General features: G+C 36.7%; 1 protein-coding gene across 2 annotated transcripts in view; it reads right to left on the reverse strand.

Moving 5' to 3' along the window:
• Window positions 1–19,545, reverse strand: part of KIFAP3 (kinesin-associated protein 3) — a 239,440-nt gene that overhangs the window by 27,653 nt on the left and 192,242 nt on the right. For both annotated transcript variants that reach the window (XM_006872636.1, XM_006872635.1), the window contains one exon: window positions 13,613–13,712. In XM_006872636.1, coding sequence (XP_006872698.1) covers window positions 13,613–13,712 — 100 coding nt within the window. The remainder of the gene's footprint in view (window positions 1–13,612; window positions 13,713–19,545) is intronic.

Here is a 19,545-nt window from a genome sequence, read left to right on the forward strand (position 1 = left end):
GACATCAAATTCATTGTCAAAAAACCATTTCAAGATCTATCCTGAAATACAATATTGGATAATATCTGCATGCATACCAGAAAAACCAGTTAACAAGGCTATTATTCTAGTTTATGCACCAACCACTAATGCTAAAGGTGAAGAAATCAAAGACATTTCCCAAATTCCATAATTTGAAATTAATCCAACATGCAATCATGATGTATTGATAACTTTGGTGACTAGAATGTGGAAGTCAGAAACAAAGAAGAAGGATTGGCAATTGGAAAATAATGTTATAGTAACAATGCTGGAGATCACGTGATAGAATTTTGTAAGAACAATGAATTCTCCTTTGCAAACACCCTTGTTTTCAACAACATAGATAATAACTATACACATGAACCTCACCAGATGGAACAGACAGGAATCGAACTGCTACATCTGTGGAAAGAGATGAAAGAGATGCTCAATATCATCAGTCAGAACAAAGTCAAGGATCAACTATGGAACAGAGCATCAATTATCATGTGCAAGTTCAAGTTGAAGCTGAAAAAATGAAAACAAGACCATTGAGTCAAAGTACAACCTCAAGTACTTTCCACCTGAATTTAGAGACCACCTCAATAAAAGAGAACACTAATGATGGAAGACCAGATGAGTTGTGGGATGACATTAAAGACATCAAAATGAATAAAGCAAAAGGTCATTAAAAAGACAGAAAAGAAAGAAAAGACCAAGTGGATGTCAGAAGAGACTCTGAATCTTGCTCTTGGATATAGAGTAGCTAAAGTTAAAGGAATAAATGATGAAGTAAAAGAGTGGAATAGATTTCAGGGTACAGCTTGAGAAGCCAAAGTAGTTTAATGAAATGTACAAAGACCTAGACTTCAAAAACCAAAAGGGAAGGACACGCTCAACACTTCTCAAGCTGAAAGAACTAATGAAAAAAATTCAAGGATTCTATGGGAAAAATACTGAATGATGGAAGAAGCATCAAAAGATGAAAGGGATACACAGAATCACTGTACTGTGAACTGGTCAACGCTCAACCATTTCGGGAGGTACATATGATCAAGAACCGATGGTAATGAAGGAAGGAGTGAATCCAAGCTGCACTGAAGGCATCTGTGAAAAATAAGACACCAGGAATTTACAGACTAACAATTGTGATTTTTCAAAAAATGGATTCAATGCTGCAAACAATCACTTGCCTTTGCTGGGAAATTGGGAGGACAACTACCTGGCCAACAACTAACTGGAAGAGATCCACAATCATGCCCATTCCAAAGAATGGTAAACAGAATGTAGCAATTACATGTAAGTAAAATTTTGCAGAAGATAATTAAAAAACAGTTACAGCCCTTCATCGACAGGGAACTGCTAGAAATTCAAACCAATTCAGAAGAGGACATAGAATGAAGAATATTGTTACTGACATCAGATGGTTCTTGGCTGAAAGCAAAGAATATTGGAAACAGATTATTCAAAAGCATTCCACTGTGTAGATTATAGCAAACTATGGATAACATTTCGAAGAATGGCATTCCAGAACACTTAATTGCACTAAGGAGGAATCTGTACATAGACCAAGAGGCAGTTGTTAGAACAGAACAAGGGGATACTGAGTGGCTTAAAATCAGGAAAGTATATGTCAGGGTGGTATCATCCTACTTACAGTGTTTTGTTCTGCTGTACATAAGGTCGCTATGAGTCGGTACCAATTCGATGGCACCTAACAATAACAACAACATTTAATCTGTATGCTGAGCAAATAATCTGAGGAACAGATTATTAAGAGGAAAGCAGCATCAGGATTTGTGGAAGACTTATTAACAACCTGTGATTTCCAGATGATACAACCTTGCTTGTGAAAAAGAAAGTGAAGAGGATGTGAAGTACTTACTGATGAAGACCCAGGACTACAGTCTTCAGTATGGATTACATCTCAACATAAAGAAAATAAATTCCTCACAAATGGACCAATAAGCAATATCATAATAAATGGAAAAAGATTGAACCTGTGAAGGATTTTCTTTTACTTGGATCCAAGAACAGTTATGGAAGCAGCAGTCAAAAGAAATCAAGTGACATATTGTATTGAACAAATTTGTTGCGAAAAATCCTCTATGAGGCATTAAACAACAACAAAAAATGATTACTTTGAGAGCTAAGGTGCATCTGACCTAAGCTATGACATTATTGTTTGATAAATGTGGGAAAGTTGAACAATGACTAAGGAAAACTAAAGAAGAATTGTTGCCTTTGAATTATGGGGTTGGCAAAAAATACTGACGATACCATTGGCTGCCAACAGAATGAATAAAATACCTTGGAAGGAGTAAAGTCAGAATGCTCTTTAGAACTGAGGGCAGTGAAAGTTTGTCTCATATGCTTTGGACACGGTGTCAGGAGGGACCAGTCCCTGAAGAAGGACATCAGCCTTGATAAAGAGGAGTAAACCGAGGAGGACTCTCAATGAGCTGGCTTGGCAGTGGCTGTAGCAATGGCTTCAAACACAGCCCAATGACACAGGAGCTAAAGTGTTCTGTTCTGTTGTACATAGGGTTGCTATGAGTCAGAAACTATGGCAGACTCGATGAAACCTAACAACAATCTTAAAATGAAAACATCTTTAAATATAATATCGACAATTTGTTTTGTTATGATACCTACAAATGAATGTAAATGGAGTAATCAAATATCCCTATCATAATATGTCTATTTTCAATGATTAGAATTATACATATTGATTGGTTACCCAATTTTATGCTAACAAAACATCAAAGGTGAATAATTATATAAAAAAGTAATTGTTAAAAAAAACACATACAGGGAATAGAAGCAAATACTGTTGAATGATGATGCATGGAGGGGGTTGGAATCACTGCAAAGAAACGAAATATGGTAAGATGAGTGGAAAACTGATCTTCTCCCAAGTCACCTATCACTCAATTTATAATACAAACTTAAAAAAAAAAAAAAAAGGACTATCATTAAGGAAGCACATTATGAGTTCTCCGTGGTTAATTGTTTTAAAAAGTGGAAGAATTTTATGTAGGTTGGATTCTGCTAAATGTAACCATTTTTACCTGTTGTGACCCTGACATAATGGGTTGACTTAAAATAGAATGCCTGTAAAATATAATCTCACATTGAAACAAATCTTGTGGGACAGAGTGAGTGATGAAAAATGCGTACCCCAATGGTACACTCAGTATACCTATTTTCTTCCACCTACAAAATTATTTACTTATCCAATCTTTATCTTTGATTACATCATAGGAAAATTCTTTTAGGAGTGAAGTAACTGAGTTAAAGGAAGTGAACAATTTAAGGATCTTGTTTTATATTACCATATACCTTTCACAAAGATTTCATCAATTGAAATTCCCATAAGAGGTTTATCAAAATACTTCTTTGCTCCTTTGTGTGGGTATTACTATTAAAAACATCTTTGGCAAGTGATAGGTGAAAAATAGTATCTGGCTACTTTATTACCTATGTCTGGAAAAATTACTACAGTCAGGATTTAAAAACAAAGACTTTATGAAACATGCTCTCCCAGAAGAAAAAGTCAGAGGAAATAAATTCACAAGTAACAAACAGACTATAATCATCTTTGGTAAAAAATTGGTAACACACGAAATAAAGCAGTTTTCACATTAATGGTTATCTTAAATAGAGTGGTGGTGGTATTGTGCCGTGGAGTAGGTTCTGACTCATAGCGATCTTAAACAGGGTTTCTGAGGCTGTAAATCTTTCCGGGAACAGAAATCCTCATCTTTCTCCAGCAGAACGGCTGACAGTTTCGAACTGCTGACCTTGAGGTTAGCAGCCTGACTCATAACCACTATGCTACTAGAGCCCCTTAGAGTAAATCAGTATTTATCAATTAATCTAGTCCTAACAGTATGGTGAAAGGAGCTCTGGTAGCATAGTGGTTACAAATCAGGTTGCTAATCTCATGGTCAGCAGTTCGAAACTACTAGCTGTTTCGCGGGAGAAAGACAAGACTTTAGAAACTACCAACTGTTCAGAGGGAGAAAGAGGAGATTTTCTGCTCCCGTAAAGATTTACAGCCTCAGAAACCCAGTACAGGGTTGCTATGAGTCGGAACCGACTCCACGGCACATAACAACAACAACAATGTGGTGAAGAAATGAGCAATTGGTCTCAATATTCATTAAAGGACATGGTTATGGGAGGTTCTTGTCACTTATTTTTATTCTTCCATATAATATCTATACTACTGTCACAGTAAGGAAGGTCATTAAAACATCAGTTATTAGAACACATGGAAGAGTTTAGGTTATCAATTTAAAACTGGCAAGGCTCTGTGGGTATAGTTATTTCCCTTGCAAGATAATTTTTTGTTTGGGCAAATTTTAAAGGATTTTTATCATATAGAACAATTTAACTTCTCCTTTGAATAACTGCCTCAAAACAAATTAATAATATACTGTTCTTGTAATAATATGCAGTTATATATACACACCACTCAAATGATGCTCTTAGGCAGAGAAGATGTTATATTGAGGCTGGTTTTCTCAAAAAAAGTGAGTAAATAGCTGATTATAAGTAAGGTGGCATGACAGTTAAAGAAATAAGTATAATTTTTACACATAGAGTCCTAATCTTAGAGGGAAAAAAATCACATAATTAAAAATTTGGCAACAGATAACTTCAAATATCTTAAGGAAATAATTTGTGAGTTCTATTCAGCATATTTCTAAATGTGCAACTGAGCAACATTTTAATTGTGATGTAATGTTTGGAAAAAAAAAAAAAGTAAATGAGAGAGACCAGGATAAAAGGTTTATGTGTACTATATGATACATTTAACACAAAAAACCATTAATACTAAAGTTTTCTAAGAAATTAAAAAAATATGAAAGGCTATAGTGTGCGTGCACACACACAGAGAAAATGAATGTGTCAAGATCATGTCTTAGAATATGCACACATCAAGTTCATCTTTGACCCCAGTGAAATGGTCAGTAAGTAAATGACATCACTGTGCCAACCACGAAGAATTCCAGGCCCCTGAAAAATATCTTTCAAAGACCTAAGGAAACCTAAGCAGTCTCTGCATTTTTTTCCAGTTTATGAAAATTGGATTCCTATAAAAGAAAAATGGCCCATTTTTGCTGCAACAAAAACTGATTTGTAAAAGCTGGAAGCAGTTTAGAAATACTCCTAACATGAGGTTCTTGTTAGTCTTGAAAAGTAAGAGTTATAATAAAAAAAATCCAAAAATATGGTGTGGATATATGGTATATATGGTAGAAAAAAGCTAGTCTTGCTCCTATTATTTTAAATTAGCTTCAATAGCAAGTTCCACTTTACTTTCTAACACCAATTCAGAAATGGGGACGGGAGGTTTAGATCTGACGCTCTGGGATTGGCAACTCCATAGCTAATGCCTTCGAGCCCTAATGCATTTTGCATTAGTTCTAAATTTCGGGAAATCCTGGCGCCAAGAAGTTCCAAACGATAGTGACACATGTCTAAAACCCAAGATTCCCTGTCCAGCTGCCAGCATCTATTTTATCAAACATCCAGTCTTATTTGTACAATGGGAGAGATGAGTTTAACAGTTTTCACTGTTTCCAATTAAACTGCCTTGCTATGTTACAAAAACGCAAGCATTCAGATTCAGAAGCATCCTGACTTGGATTTTCAGGGGAAAAAAAAAATGGAATTGTTTAAATGGTTTTCTAAAGCTGGCTTAGTTTCCCTATTTTAACATCTGTCGTATTCCTGAACTTGGTCTTTTTAGACAGAAAATATAGATTTTTTTTTTCTGTGGATAATTAAAAATAAAAATTCATGGTCATATAAATTAGCAAAATTTTCTTTACCTTGCAGGGATTTGGGATTAACTACTTCAATGAATGTACTCAAACTAAAATGTTAGGAAAAACAGTAACAAAGACGGAAAAGTCATGAGTTATTGTTAGGTGCTGTGGAGTCATGAGTAGTGGGTGAAAAGTATGCCCCTTGGCACTGAAACATTCTCTTTCTTGTTCATTTATACTACTGGCACTAATATAATTAACAACAACAACAATACAAATTTATACTTTATACATTAATCTTTTATTATTGTTCTTCCAAATAACTTGACAGTGCTTATTTATCAAAGACATGATAAAGAAGTGAGAGAAGAATTTATAAGTCATCTATTCAATCTCTATGATTCAGAGGGATAAAATAAAACCCTATAAATAGATAACATTTCCTCTTTTTAAAGGCTTATCTATAGAATATTCAATGATTTGTTTTTTCAATATGTAAACGTCAATCAAGGCATTTTTCATAGTTAACCCACATTTTTCATGCTGTCTGGTAAACGTTTATTGTCATCTTCACAGTAGAGATGAACAAAAGTTCAATAACTCCGATTTGATGAACTTGCATTCCTTGAAAACCTTTCCTATTTTGCTTAAAATCAGTTCAATAAAAACCATTTAAATAGTGCTTTGAATCAGTCTTGTTTGATTCAAATGCGCTTTATATTTGCCTACTAGATACTGGAAGTTGGAAGCTAGCCACTAGCTTAAAATTTCACATCTGTGATGTTATGCAGCAAAAATTATCATAAAAAAAATTAAAAAGTATGTCAGAGTTAGTATCTATGATTTTATCTTATAAAACGCAGTATAAAAATCCTGTTAAAAGGAAAATCATAATTAACCAATATGATTTTCTTATGAAAATGTATAAAAATCCTATTAAAAGGGAAATTGTAACTAATGAAAAATAATTCAATGCAAGAAAAAGTAAATTGTTTCAGAGTAGATTAATAAAAAAATAATATGGAAAAGAGCAACCATGAGTCTGGACTACATTGTGTATTCTGTTTATATTTCTGCAGGTACAATTTAGAGCCCCTTTTCATCTGATCTATCACCTACAAGAAAACAGGAAATTCATTGTAAATTATTTCTTCAGGAAACAAAAAAGAGAAAATGATACGGTGATGTGATTTAAGGCCTAAACAATTACAAAAGACAAGAGATGAAAGATTTAACTATCTCCAGGGATATTTCTTTTAAAGGGCAAACAACCCTCAAATCAAAGTGATTGTAATAAATAAGTACATTGCTCTTTTGATTTGAAAAATAGTCTATGGTAAGTTTCATTAACTAATCCTTTGAAAAACCAACATAACTGTGACATGTCTTTTAGGAAGTAAAGTGCGTTTTAAAAATATTTTTATACTTGAAAAGTAACTTATGATACACAGAGAAAATTATTTTCACAAAGTCATTAAAAAAAAAAAAACAAACACCAGAATTGAGAGATAAAGTTCTATAATCTTTGGACTCAGTACCTAACAACCATCGAGCACAAAGCATTTTTATTGTTTTATAAAATAATTTTTAAAAATCAGAAATGAGAATTTTTTGTAAATTGATGAGTTCATAAGATCAATAATTTGTATATTCAATTTTAGTGAAATCTTTAATTTCTTAAATATCACATAACTATATATAAAACAATCAATGTGAAATTTTTCCAAATAAGTAATGTGTGATTAGCAGAAGTCTTTTGTCATACTAACTGCAGAAGATACAAAAATAATGTTTAGCTTATGGTAAAACATAAAAAAAAAAAAAAAAAAAAAGCAGAATAATTAAACTTAATGTCAGAAAAATTATTAGCATTATATACCCAAATTATTTCTCCCTTTACTAATTATATTTCAGAAAACATTTGTATAGTAAGTGTTGCATGATGGAGTATACGAGTTACAATGATTAAATAGAGGGCTCTATTTAAATAAATATAGCTAAAATATCCAGAAGCATCAGAAGTAATCAAAAGCCATGTGTTTAGCTTTTTTCCTTGAAGGCAAGGAGTTTCTTATTGTGACAATTCAGTATACCAATGAAACTTTAATTCTAAAGGACTGTTATTTATTTGTACTCCTGGTATGGCACTATAGGATAAGCACTGGACTGTGAACCACAAGGTCAGTGGTTCAAACCCACCAGCTGCTCCTCCAAAAGCCTATACAGGGTTACCCTGAGTTGCAAACCACTCGACAGCAATTGACAACAACAACAATTATTTATTTAGGAGTCCTGGTATGGTACTGTAGGATCAGCACTGAACCACAAGTTCAGTTTGAACTGCAAGCTTGGTGGTCAAACCCACCAGTCACTCCTCAGAAACCCTACACAGGGTCACTATGAGTCGGAACAGACTTGAAGGCACTTAACAAAAAAACACACAATTGTTCATTTGGAGTCCTGGTGTGGCACTGTAGGATAAACACTGGACTGCTCACCACGAAGTCAGCGGTTCAAACCTACCAGCCAATCCTAGAAACTCTGTACCAGGTTGCTATGAGTTGGATTCGACTCAATGGCACTTAGCAACATTTTAAATTTGGCGTCCTGATGCAGCACTGTAGAATAAACACTGGATTGCTAAATGCAAGGTCAGCAGTTCAACCCTACTAGCCACTCTTCAGAAGCCTATATAGGGTTGCTAGGAGTTAGAACCAACTTGACAGCACTTAACAGCAATAAAAACAGGATTTAAGAAGCCCTGATTGTACAGTGATTAAAGTGTTTGGCTGCTAACTGAAAGGTCAGTGGGTGGTATGAGTTCACCAGCCACTTTACTGTGGGAGAAAGATACTGCAGTCTGCTCCCATAAAGATTTATAGCATTGGAAAACCTATGGGGCAGTCCTACTCTGTCTTACCGGGTAGCTAAGAGTCAGTATCAACTCAGAGACAGTGGGTAAGGGGTACAAAACACTCTACCACTTGTTTGTCAGTTTGTTGTACCGTAACGGCCTGTGTGCTACTAGGATGATGCAGTGAGCAATGGCAATGATATTTCAAAGTCCAGTAAGGTCGCCTACAGTGGATGGTTTCAGTGAAACTTCTATTCGAAGACAAACTAGGAAGAAAGGCCTGGTGATCTACTTCTGAAAATTAGCCAATGAAAACCTTAAGGATCACAACAGAACAGTGTCCTAGAAAGTGCTGGAAGATAAGTCCCTTCAGTTGTAAGGCACTACATGATAGCCACATTACCAATAGACTTAAACGTGCCAATGACCATAGTTTGTTCTACAATGACATAGAACACTCAATTACATATGAAGTACATTATTATCTCATTTCATGTGGCACTTTCATGTTTTTATACCAGGCTTTTAAACTCTGGGTTACCACCATCAGTGAGTTATTACGTCACAACCGTAAAGTAGAAGTTTTATAACAAACGGGGGGGAGTAGTTAATCTTACAGTCCAGGAACAGAGGACCCAAGGACCATCAAGGGAGAAGAGCACAAGCGGAATGTGGGAACCTATTCAGAGAAGCAGTGACACCAGAGGTGGAGGCAGAGATGAGGACATAGAGAGAGAGTAGTTGAGGACTCCAGACTCATGGAAAGAGAAAGACTGTGTGCTGGTGGCCAGGAAGCAGGCCTGCAGAATGTGCCCTTTAATGATTATATATTCCTAAACGTTTCTGTGTACATTAAAAACAAACAAACAAACAAACAAACCTAGAGGGAATAGAAGCAAATACTATAGAATGATGATGCATGGAAGGGATTGTAATCATTGCAATGAAACAAAATACGATAGGGTGAGTGTAAAACCGATGTTCTCCTATGTAAACTATCATTCAATTCACAATAAAAATTTTAAAAAACAAAGGGAAAAAAAAAATGCTGATGATGAGACATGGATTCATCACTATGAGCCTGAGAGTAAATGGCAGAGTATGGAATGGACACATCCTCAATCACTGACCAAGGAATAGTTCAAACGTCAACCATCAGCTGGAAAATTGATTCCTACAGTTTTCTGGGATTCTGAAGGGTTAGTATTAGAACCAAGTCAGAAAAAAGTGTCAACAATCAACAGTGCGCCTTACAATTAGAAGCTCACTGAAGAGCTGAAGCCTAAACTTTGGTTTACATGCACAGGACTGCTATCCAATGGCATGACAATGCATGACCTCACACCTCTGACCACATTGTTGTTGTTGTTAGGTGCCATCGAGTCGGTACCGACCCATAGCGACCTTATGCACAGCAGAATTAAACACTGCCCAACCCTGGGCCAACCTCACTACTGTTGCCACGCTTGAGTCCATCGATGCTGCCACTTGGCTAATCCATCTCGTTGGGGGTCTTCCTCTTTTTTTCTGACCCTCCACAATACCATACATGATATCCTTCTCCAGCGACTGGTCCCTCCTGACAATATATCTGAAGTATGAGAGATGAAGTTTGGCCATCTTGGCCTCCAAGGAGCATTCTGGCTGTACTTCTTCCAAAATGGATCTATTGGTTCTTTTGGCAGCCCATGGCACTTTCAATATTTCCTCCAACACCAGAACTTAAAAGCATCAATTCTCCTATGGTCTTCCTTATTCACTGTCCAGCTTTTGCATGCATATGAGGTTATTGAAAATACCATGGCTTGGGTCAGGCGCACCTTAATCCTCAAGCTGACATCTTTGCTCTTCAACACTTTACTGTGCAAAAACTTCCTTTTGAGGTGTTAAAGCATCCTTCCTATAGTCCTGATTTGCTCCATCATTTTTCCACCTGTTTGGTCCCCTGAAAGCAATCCTTTGAGGATGAAGAATCACTTCTAATGAAAAAGTAAAGACAGGGATGCATCTGTGGCTCTCAGCTCTGCCCAAAACAGTTCTAAATAAAGGAATACAAAAGCTTGCTGACAGACAGACAAAGTGTATTGAAAAGCATGCAGATTATGTTGAAAAATGATGTATTTGTCTTTTCTAAAAGTAGATTTAAATAAATTCTACAGCTAAGGAAAAAAATAATAAATGAACACAACAACTAATCTGAAAATACCAAATGCTCCCTACCAAAAAGAAAAAAAACAAAAGAAAACCCAAACTCAAACCCAAAAGCATTGCTGTAGAATTTATTGGGACTTATAGCAACTCTATAGACAGAGTAGAACTGTCCCATTGGGTTTCTGTAATCTTTACAAAAGCAGACTGCCACATCTTTTACCCAAGGAGATGTTGCTGAGTTTGAACCACTGACTTTGAGGTTATTGTTGTTGTTGTTAGGTGCCACCGAGTCTCATAGTGACCCTATGCATAACAGAATGAAACATTTCCCAGTCCTGTGCCAACCTCACAATCGTTGCTATGTTTGAGCCCACTCTTGCTGCTGCTACTATCTGAACCCATCTATTTGGGAATCTCCCTCTTTTTCTCTGACCCTTCAGTTTACCAAACATGATATCCTTCTCCAGGGACTGGTTCCTCCTGACAATATGTCCTAAGTATGAGAGATGAATTCTGGCCATTCTGGCTTTCAAGGAGCATTCTGGCTGTATTTGTTCCAACACAGATTCGTTTGTTCTTTTGGCAGTTCATGGTACTTCTAATATTCTTTGCCAAAACCATACTTCAAATTGATTGATTCTTATAAAATTTTCCTTATTCCTTGCCCAAATTTCACATGCATACGAGGTTATTTTCAATAACCATGGCTTGAATCAGGCACATCTTAGTCCTCAAACTGTTATCTTTGCTATTAAACACTTTGAAGAGGTCTTGTACAGCAGATTTGCCTAATGCAATAGATCGTTTGCTTTCTTGATTGCTGCTTCCATGAATCTTGATGGTTGATCTAAGCAAAGTGAAGTCTTTGACAACCTCAATCGTTTCTCCATTTATATGGATGTTGTTTATTGGTCCAGTGGAGAGGATACATGTTTTCTTTACATTGAAATGCAAGCCATACCGAAGGCTGTGGTCTTTGATCTTCACCAGTAAGTATTTTAAGTTCTTTTAGCTTTCAGGAAGCAAAGTTGTACCATGTGTGTATCACAGGTTGTTAATGAGTCTTCCTCCAATTCTGATGCCACATTCTTCTTCATATAAACCAGTTTCTTGGATTTGTTTGCTCAGCATAAAGAAAGAGTAAGTACGGTGAAAGAACACAACCCTGGTGCACACCTTTCCTAATTTTAAACCACTTAGCTGCTAACTTTAGGTTGTTGTTAAGTGCCATTGAGTCGTTTCTGACCCATACCAACCCTGTATAAGGTTTCTGAGGAGTGCCTGGTGAGCTTGAACCGCTGACCTTGCAGTTCAAACTGACTTTGCAGTCCTGCACATTAACCCACAGAACCACACCAGGACTCTTAGCAGCCAAATATTTAACCATTGTGCCACCAGGGTGCCTCAATCTGAAAATGTTGTTATTAAATGCCATTGAGTCAGTTCTGACCCATAGCGACCCTGTATAGGGTTTCTGAGGACAGCTGATAAGCTTGAACTTCTGACCTTGTGGTTCAAACTGACTTTTCAGTCCAGCACATTAACCCACAGCACCACAAAGCTTATGTTAAATAAAAGAATTTTGTTGATGTTGTTAAGTGCTGTCGAGTAAGTTCTGACACATAGGGACCCTGTATAGGGTTTCCAATAGTGGCTGATGGTTATGAACTGTCAATTTTGTGGTTACTAGTCCAGTGCTTATCCTACAGTGCCACTTTTAGAAGAGATTAAATCAATAATTTAAAGGAAAATAATCAATTGTTTCAAAAACAAGTAAGATTATATCTATTCGTTAGACTAGCTTAATGTGAAATTTCAATGGTCAGCCTAAATTAAAATATTACACCTCTAATAATTATATGGCATCCTGGTGTGGCCCTGCAGGAGAATATGTTGGACCACAAGGTCAGTTTGAGTCTAAGTATGCAGTTCAAACCTACCAGCCGCTCCTTGGAAAGTCTAGACAGGGTCGCTAGGAGTTGGAACCAATTTGACAGCTCTTAATAACACCACAGTAATTATATGAAGGGAAAAAATATTCTTCATACTTTCTGGAAAAACTTAAAAAATCTGACACCAATAATGAAGCCGAATGTGTGTTGGGGAATTTTCTTGTAATTGTAGAAAGAATGATGCTAGCAAGTCTGAATTACTTTTCCCCTTAAATAATTTCCTTAAATGCAACTTGCGGGGGAAAAGTCTTTAATTTAACCAAAGCACCAAGAAGAGCTTCTTGTTTTAGGTCCTGACAGGTGGGTTCTGACTGGGAGTGACACCATGCATGACGGAGAAGACCTGCCCTTTAGGGTTTTCTCCACTGTAATCTTTATGAAAGCAGGTCATCGGTTCTTTCTCCTGTGGACACACTGAGAGGGTTCCCACTGCTAATGTGTGCTTAATTGTTGCACCCCCAGCATTCCCTTTCCAACAGTGAGGTCTGAATAATTGTTCAAATACCTGCCTTGTGTTCTCAAAGTCGATTATAGTTTACTGATGCTTGAAAGCACTCTGAGAAAATAATCTGCATTCATTAATCTTGCAAAAGTATTTTCTGTTTGAATTGTCAGCATTTGCTTTCCAAATGATGAAGTATATTTTTCAGATTTGTAATCGCTTTTAATGTGCTGTGATTTTTCCCCCCACCCCAAGTATGATTTCAGAAGTTAATTTCAAGAACACCTGTTCTTGAAAAGACTGAAGACTTTTTTTCTCCTTAATGAAAATAATACAGAAATGAGGGATAAAGGGAATTCCAGCTCTTCAAAAACAAGGGAAATGGTATTTTCCTAAATACCATACATCAGATTTTTCTTGGAAAACTGTTTACCTGGTAGGAAATGAATGCTGTCCCACTACATCTCCATTTTGAAGGTGAAACTCATTGAAGAAATCTGGACTTATGGCTCCTTCAGAGGCAATTAATCCATCTAGGGAGAAGGAAATGTTAAAAAGTGAAGGCAATTTGTAAGGAATGGAAAGAAGACCACCCAACAAGTAATACAATAGAAAATAACCTCTATATTTAATTTGGAAAAAAAAAACACAGTAGCTCGACATGATATTCTTGCTTGTAGTCTGAACAGAAGACCACAGGCACATAAGTGTTTCTTTGTACCTCAACTGAGCACAACAATTCAACACACATTTTCAGACCATCTATTATGTGCAAGGTACGATGCTAGATACAGAGAAGAGTAAAATAGTATCTCCTTTCCAGGACCTTAGGAGTTTTGAGGAGAAAAAAAGATACAGAAAAAGATAAGAGGATGAGAGGAGGTGGGGACAGTAAGAATGGTCCAGGCTAAGGAAACAGCAAACATTAGAGAGCAGTAAATGGAGTGCTATTGGTAAAGAACTAAACTAGTCTGTCCTACATATTATAATTAGATACATTCATTTTTGTAGCATGATCAGGGAATTCAATATTCCAAATAAGGAAATTTCTAAATAAGTGAACGTTAAAACACACACAATTATGTTAGAAATCTTTGTAGATATATTTTACACGTTGTAGAAACCCTGGAAAGAGCCTTGGTAGCGTAGAAGGTTATGTGTTGGGCTGCTAACTGCAAAATCAGCAGTTCAAGTCTACCAGACACTCCAAGGGAGAAAGCTGCGGCATTCTGGTCCCATAAAGATTTATAGCCTTGGACATCATATAGAGGATAACTATGAGTCAAAACCAATTTGACGGCACACAACCACCACCCACCACCACCAGTAGCCCCAGTGTCACAAGCTAAACACTCTGCTGTTAACTGAAAAGTTGGAGATGGGAACCCACCCAGTGACTCTGAGGGAGAAAAGAACTGGAAGATTAAAGCCTAGGAAACCCTCTGAGGACATAAAAAGTCACTACACATTGGAATCTACTCCATGACTCACACCAACAACAATAACAGTGAAATTTTACAGTCTTGGATATGGTCACTATGAGTTGGAATGTACTCAGTGGCAGTGGGTTTGGTTTTGGTTAAATATACTTTAAGTACTTAATTGATGACTGATTTTCATTATAAACATCAATTACCATGTAATCATTCCCTAGGGCTATTATACCTGCTAGCTAAGTCAAATGGCATTATTACTATTCTTTTTGAGTTCTTTTTCTTTACTTATACAGTGTTTTTTTTTTCCCTAAATCTAATTCTTTGTTATCACTATTGCTGATTCTAGAGCTTGTGATATAAAGAACTTGATTTGGCCTTTGTCTCTGGTTCCTAAAGGATGGCTTGTGGAATTTCCCAGCAGTGAAGTTGTCCTTTTCTTCTAAAGCAGTCAGGCAGCACTTACATGCAAGCAAATGAGTGAGAGCCACAAAGATGTTAGCTGGACAAATAACCACAGAAGGCCAGGTAGGGATGATTTAGTCAATCAGGCATATCTAATGTTCAATCAATCATGTCTACAATGAGGTACCAAGTGTGACTATGCAATAAAGCCAATAAAAGGACCTGAACAAAGAAGTTCTTGGGGATTCCTGGATTGCAGAGAGAGTGTATTCTTGGGAAGGTGGCGCATGCCAGGGGACAACGGAAAACTTGGGCTCCTCCCAAACTCTGCCCTGTGCATCTATTCAGTTGTATCCTTTCTGGTTATAATAAATGGGTAATTGCAAGTATAAATATTCTTAGTGAATTCTGAGAGATGTTCCATGGAATTATAGGGCCCATAGGGTCAGACACTAGGGGGCTAGAGACTCCCAAACTTGTGCCTGGTATCCTGAGAGGGTGGTTAGAGGAAAGCTCTAGGCTTGGCGCTAGCTGGTATGAAGTGCAGGGTATCCTACAGAACTCTTTACTTGTGGCTGGAACTCACTGGTCCAGGGCCTGGTGGCCAGGGAAGAGAGAGCGCCTCCTGGAGCTGCTAGCAATGGGAAAGTGAGGACTGGATCCATCTTCAGGTGGGAATTGGATTCATCCTGACCCTTACTACAACAAAGTTAGCAATAAAAGCGGGATTTGCCAAATACTAGTTTCTCTTTTGCTCCAGTCTAACTATCCAGATAACTAATTTTGGGTAGAATTATATAAAAACTAAGGATAAAAGAATCTGGAAAAAAAATGTCTAAGTGATGGTTTCAGGGTACCATCCTATGCATAAAGCAAATATATTTTAGTTTATGGCTTTTGTAATAACTATATTGATGCCTTTTAAGATTTGCTTTTCTAATAGTATGCTGGATTGTTGAATGACCTCAAGATAAATGCTGACTAGGCTACATTCTCCACATTATCTACAAATTTGGCACATCGTAGGCAAAGTGTTCAGTCACCAAATGATCATTTGTACCTAGGACACGTACAATATTATGCAAGGTCCTATGGGAATATAAAAATTATAATGCATAATCTTATTTTTAAAACTTTAAGTGAAAGATGGTAAGGCAAACACCTAAGATGAAGTTAAACAGTAGAATTCACTGATGAATGATGCATCAGTGATGGAATGAGAGGTGGAGGCAATAAAAGCTATGGAGGAATTACTGTGCTCTGTAGATGTTAGAAAACCTCTATTTGCAGGCTAGGGAGGGGGCAGAGGTGGCACGGGTGTACTTTGATTTGAGATTTGAAAGATAGGTAATACTTAAATAATGAATCTGGGGAGTAAGGGTACTAAAACTTCAGCGAATGGTAAAACAAAGTAATAGATTGGCAAATGAAAATGTGAGGTTTTTATGTCTCCATAAAACTGCCTGTATTATTTGTTACATGTATATATTTGTTACGTATCATATAATGACTTGTATTATTTAATTACTGAAATGTAGAGAAGATATTTGTTCATTAAACTTAAAATACTTGAGAGCTTTACTGTTCACTGTCATAGTCCAATTTTTATGTAGTTGTGGTACCTTGGGTTTACTTGATATGGCTTTTCTAGCTAATGTCTTCTTAATTCTCACCAAATGAATGTGTTGTTGTTGTTGTTGAGTTCTGTTGAATCAGTTCTAACTCACAGTATAGGTTTCCAAGAAGCAGATGATGAGTTTGAACTGTTATCCTTGTGGTTCAAACTGACCTTTCAGTTCAGTGCTTATCCTACAGCACCACATCAGGACTCCAGTGACTGGGATGGACCATGCAAATAAGGTGTACATGACTCTTGAGGCTGGTATTGGTTAGTTTTGCAATCCTGATAAGTTTAAAAGGAGCCCTCTTGGAAGCAGGGACAGATGATCTCAGAAGCATCAAGAAAGAAGAGCATGAGTAGAGTGTGAGAGCCCTACCTAGAAAAGCAGTGAGAGCAGAGGCGGGTGGCAGAGGTGGGGTCTTAGAACAGCTGCAGGAACCTAGGCCCATGGACTGAGTAAAGCTGAGTATCTATGGGCAGGAGGCTGGCTTGCAGGATGTACCCTTGGGAAATTTTCCAGATGGACTAAAGGGGCTTGGTAACACTTGTCTGAGCAGGGCAGAGGTCACAGGGCCACATGACTGAGAGGCTGAAGATAAGAGTGAGGCATTCCTAACTGGAGAACTACTGCATCCTGAGTTGTTTCTGAATTGTACCCTATTCACTTCCCTAGTAAATTCCCTAATCGTTGAGTATTCTGTATGGCCATTGAAATAGATTATCAAACCCAGATATGGTGGGAGGGATGGTCAGTGTCAGAATGGGGTGAAAAAGGCTATAGGTTGGAGGTGTGTCTGACCAGTGCTTCATAGGAACTGGCCTTGGGCTGATTTTTAGTTTGATTCTCTTTCCTCCTTGTGAAGCCAGGGGAAGTCAGACATGGCCCCTATATGGTTTTTGGAGTACTTTAAAAAGCAAAGATTCTATAATTTTATGTTGTTGTTGTTGTTGTTAAGTGTCATCGAGTCGGGTCCGACCCATAGCGTAATTTTATAGATCCTATTTTATAGCTAAACACAGAAAAATTATAAAAAATGAAATTATGGGAACTGCCCAAATACCATAGACTGAGAATTAAGCAGCTTTGGGGGGGGGGGCGGGGGAATTATATGGATCTAAGATTCTGTGAATGTGTGGCTAAAACGAACAAGGTTAAGACCACAAAAATCAACAAATTCTTTTGCTAAATTAAAACCAAATAACTGAGGATCAGGATTTAAGAAACCTTCCAATTTTAGAGGAACAAAGCTAAGCAGAATGCCAAAATTAAATGTATAATGCTTTGGAAATGAATGTAAAGGTATTCAACATGCTAGTAGAATGAAAGAGTTTAACACTCAGAAATATTTCAGCTATAAATACAACCAAATAAAAAGATATCCAAGTGATGTTAAAATTATTCATATTACATGAAACATGACCTACTGAAGTGAACCAGATTAGGAAGAAATAAAATGAAAAGCTGTGAGCAAATTCTCACATTGTTTCAATTTGGATCTCCAACTGTCTTCAAAGGGAACAATGAATATGTGGTATACAGGGAACTACAAACTAGGAGCTTATCAAATAGAAATCAGACTAAAATTTTTGAGTTTAAAGATATAACCAAAAATTTTATACATCCAGAAGATGTCAGTTTAATAACATGATAGAAGAATAAATTATTTATACTTTTGAAGTTCATTTTTAATTATCCTAGGACACTGACATCCTTCAGTAAACCGCAGTTTCTAGTGTGCAGCTCTATGGTTCCTTTTAATGGCCTGGCAAAAGTTAGGCAGCTCTTGCATTATAAACAATCTTTCCCTACTACAATGAAGTATGAGAGTTCTACTAAAGTCCCATTTCAAGTACTTCAACTTTGGAAATACTCATGTGTCCAAAATAAATTCTTTCATAGAAACCAAAAACATAAATTCACAGCCACTGAGTTAATTCCAACTCATAGTGACTCTATATAGTCTTTCCAAATTTGTAAATCTTTATGGGAACAGAAAAGCCTCATCTTTCTCCTATGGAGCTACTGGTGGATTTGAACAGCCAACCTTGTGTTTAGCAGTCCAGAGCTTATCCAATCATATCAGAACTTTTATAGTAATAGTAAAAAGAGGAAGCATGTATTCTAGACTACAAAATCCAGATAAATCCAAGAGTGTCCTTTTCAAGCTCTTACTCTAAACTGTAGTTTTAAAGATAGCAATAAGAAATCAAACTATTTCATGTGACATGCAAACCGGACAGAGAACAGAGGACAGAGATGATATGTACCAGAGCATTTTGTAAGCTGTAAAGCATTACACATCTAGGTTATTAAATTGTTTAGACCACAGTTATACACAACGTCTTTCTGAGAACCTCCAAGTAACAGTGACAAAGATGTCTAGGAACAAATAGGCTATGAATTGTAACAGGAATGAAATAAAACAAATTTAATTGTCATCACAGGCAACTGACCAACTTTTGATTTCTGAAAACCAGGTAAGAACTAGTTTGTAATGATATGGATAAAAGTAAAATATGCAAAAACTCAACACAATCGTATATATTATTACTGTAGTAAATTCTGTGTTAATTTCTGAAAGTCAAAACAAACCATATGGGATTGCTAAAGAACTAGCTAAAGTGAAATTGTGATGTTATAGAAGAAAATATGAGGGGATTTTAAAAAGCTCATAGCGTAGTGGTTACGAATCGGGCTGCGAACCTTAAGGTTAGCGGTTCGAAACTACCAGCCACTCCGCGGGAGAAAGATGAGGCTTTCTACTCCCGTAAAGATTTACACCCTCGGAAACCCTGTACAGGGTCGCTATGGGTCGGAACCGACTCGACGGCACTTAACAACAACAACAACAATGGAAAAGGCAATGAAAAGATAAAAATGAAAAATATAAATTTTATTTCTCAACA

Source organism: Chrysochloris asiatica, unplaced genomic scaffold (assembly GCF_000296735.1).
Source record: "Chrysochloris asiatica unplaced genomic scaffold, ChrAsi1.0 scaffold00207, whole genome shotgun sequence".
NCBI lineage: Eukaryota > Metazoa > Chordata > Mammalia > Afrosoricida > Chrysochloridae > Chrysochloris > Chrysochloris asiatica.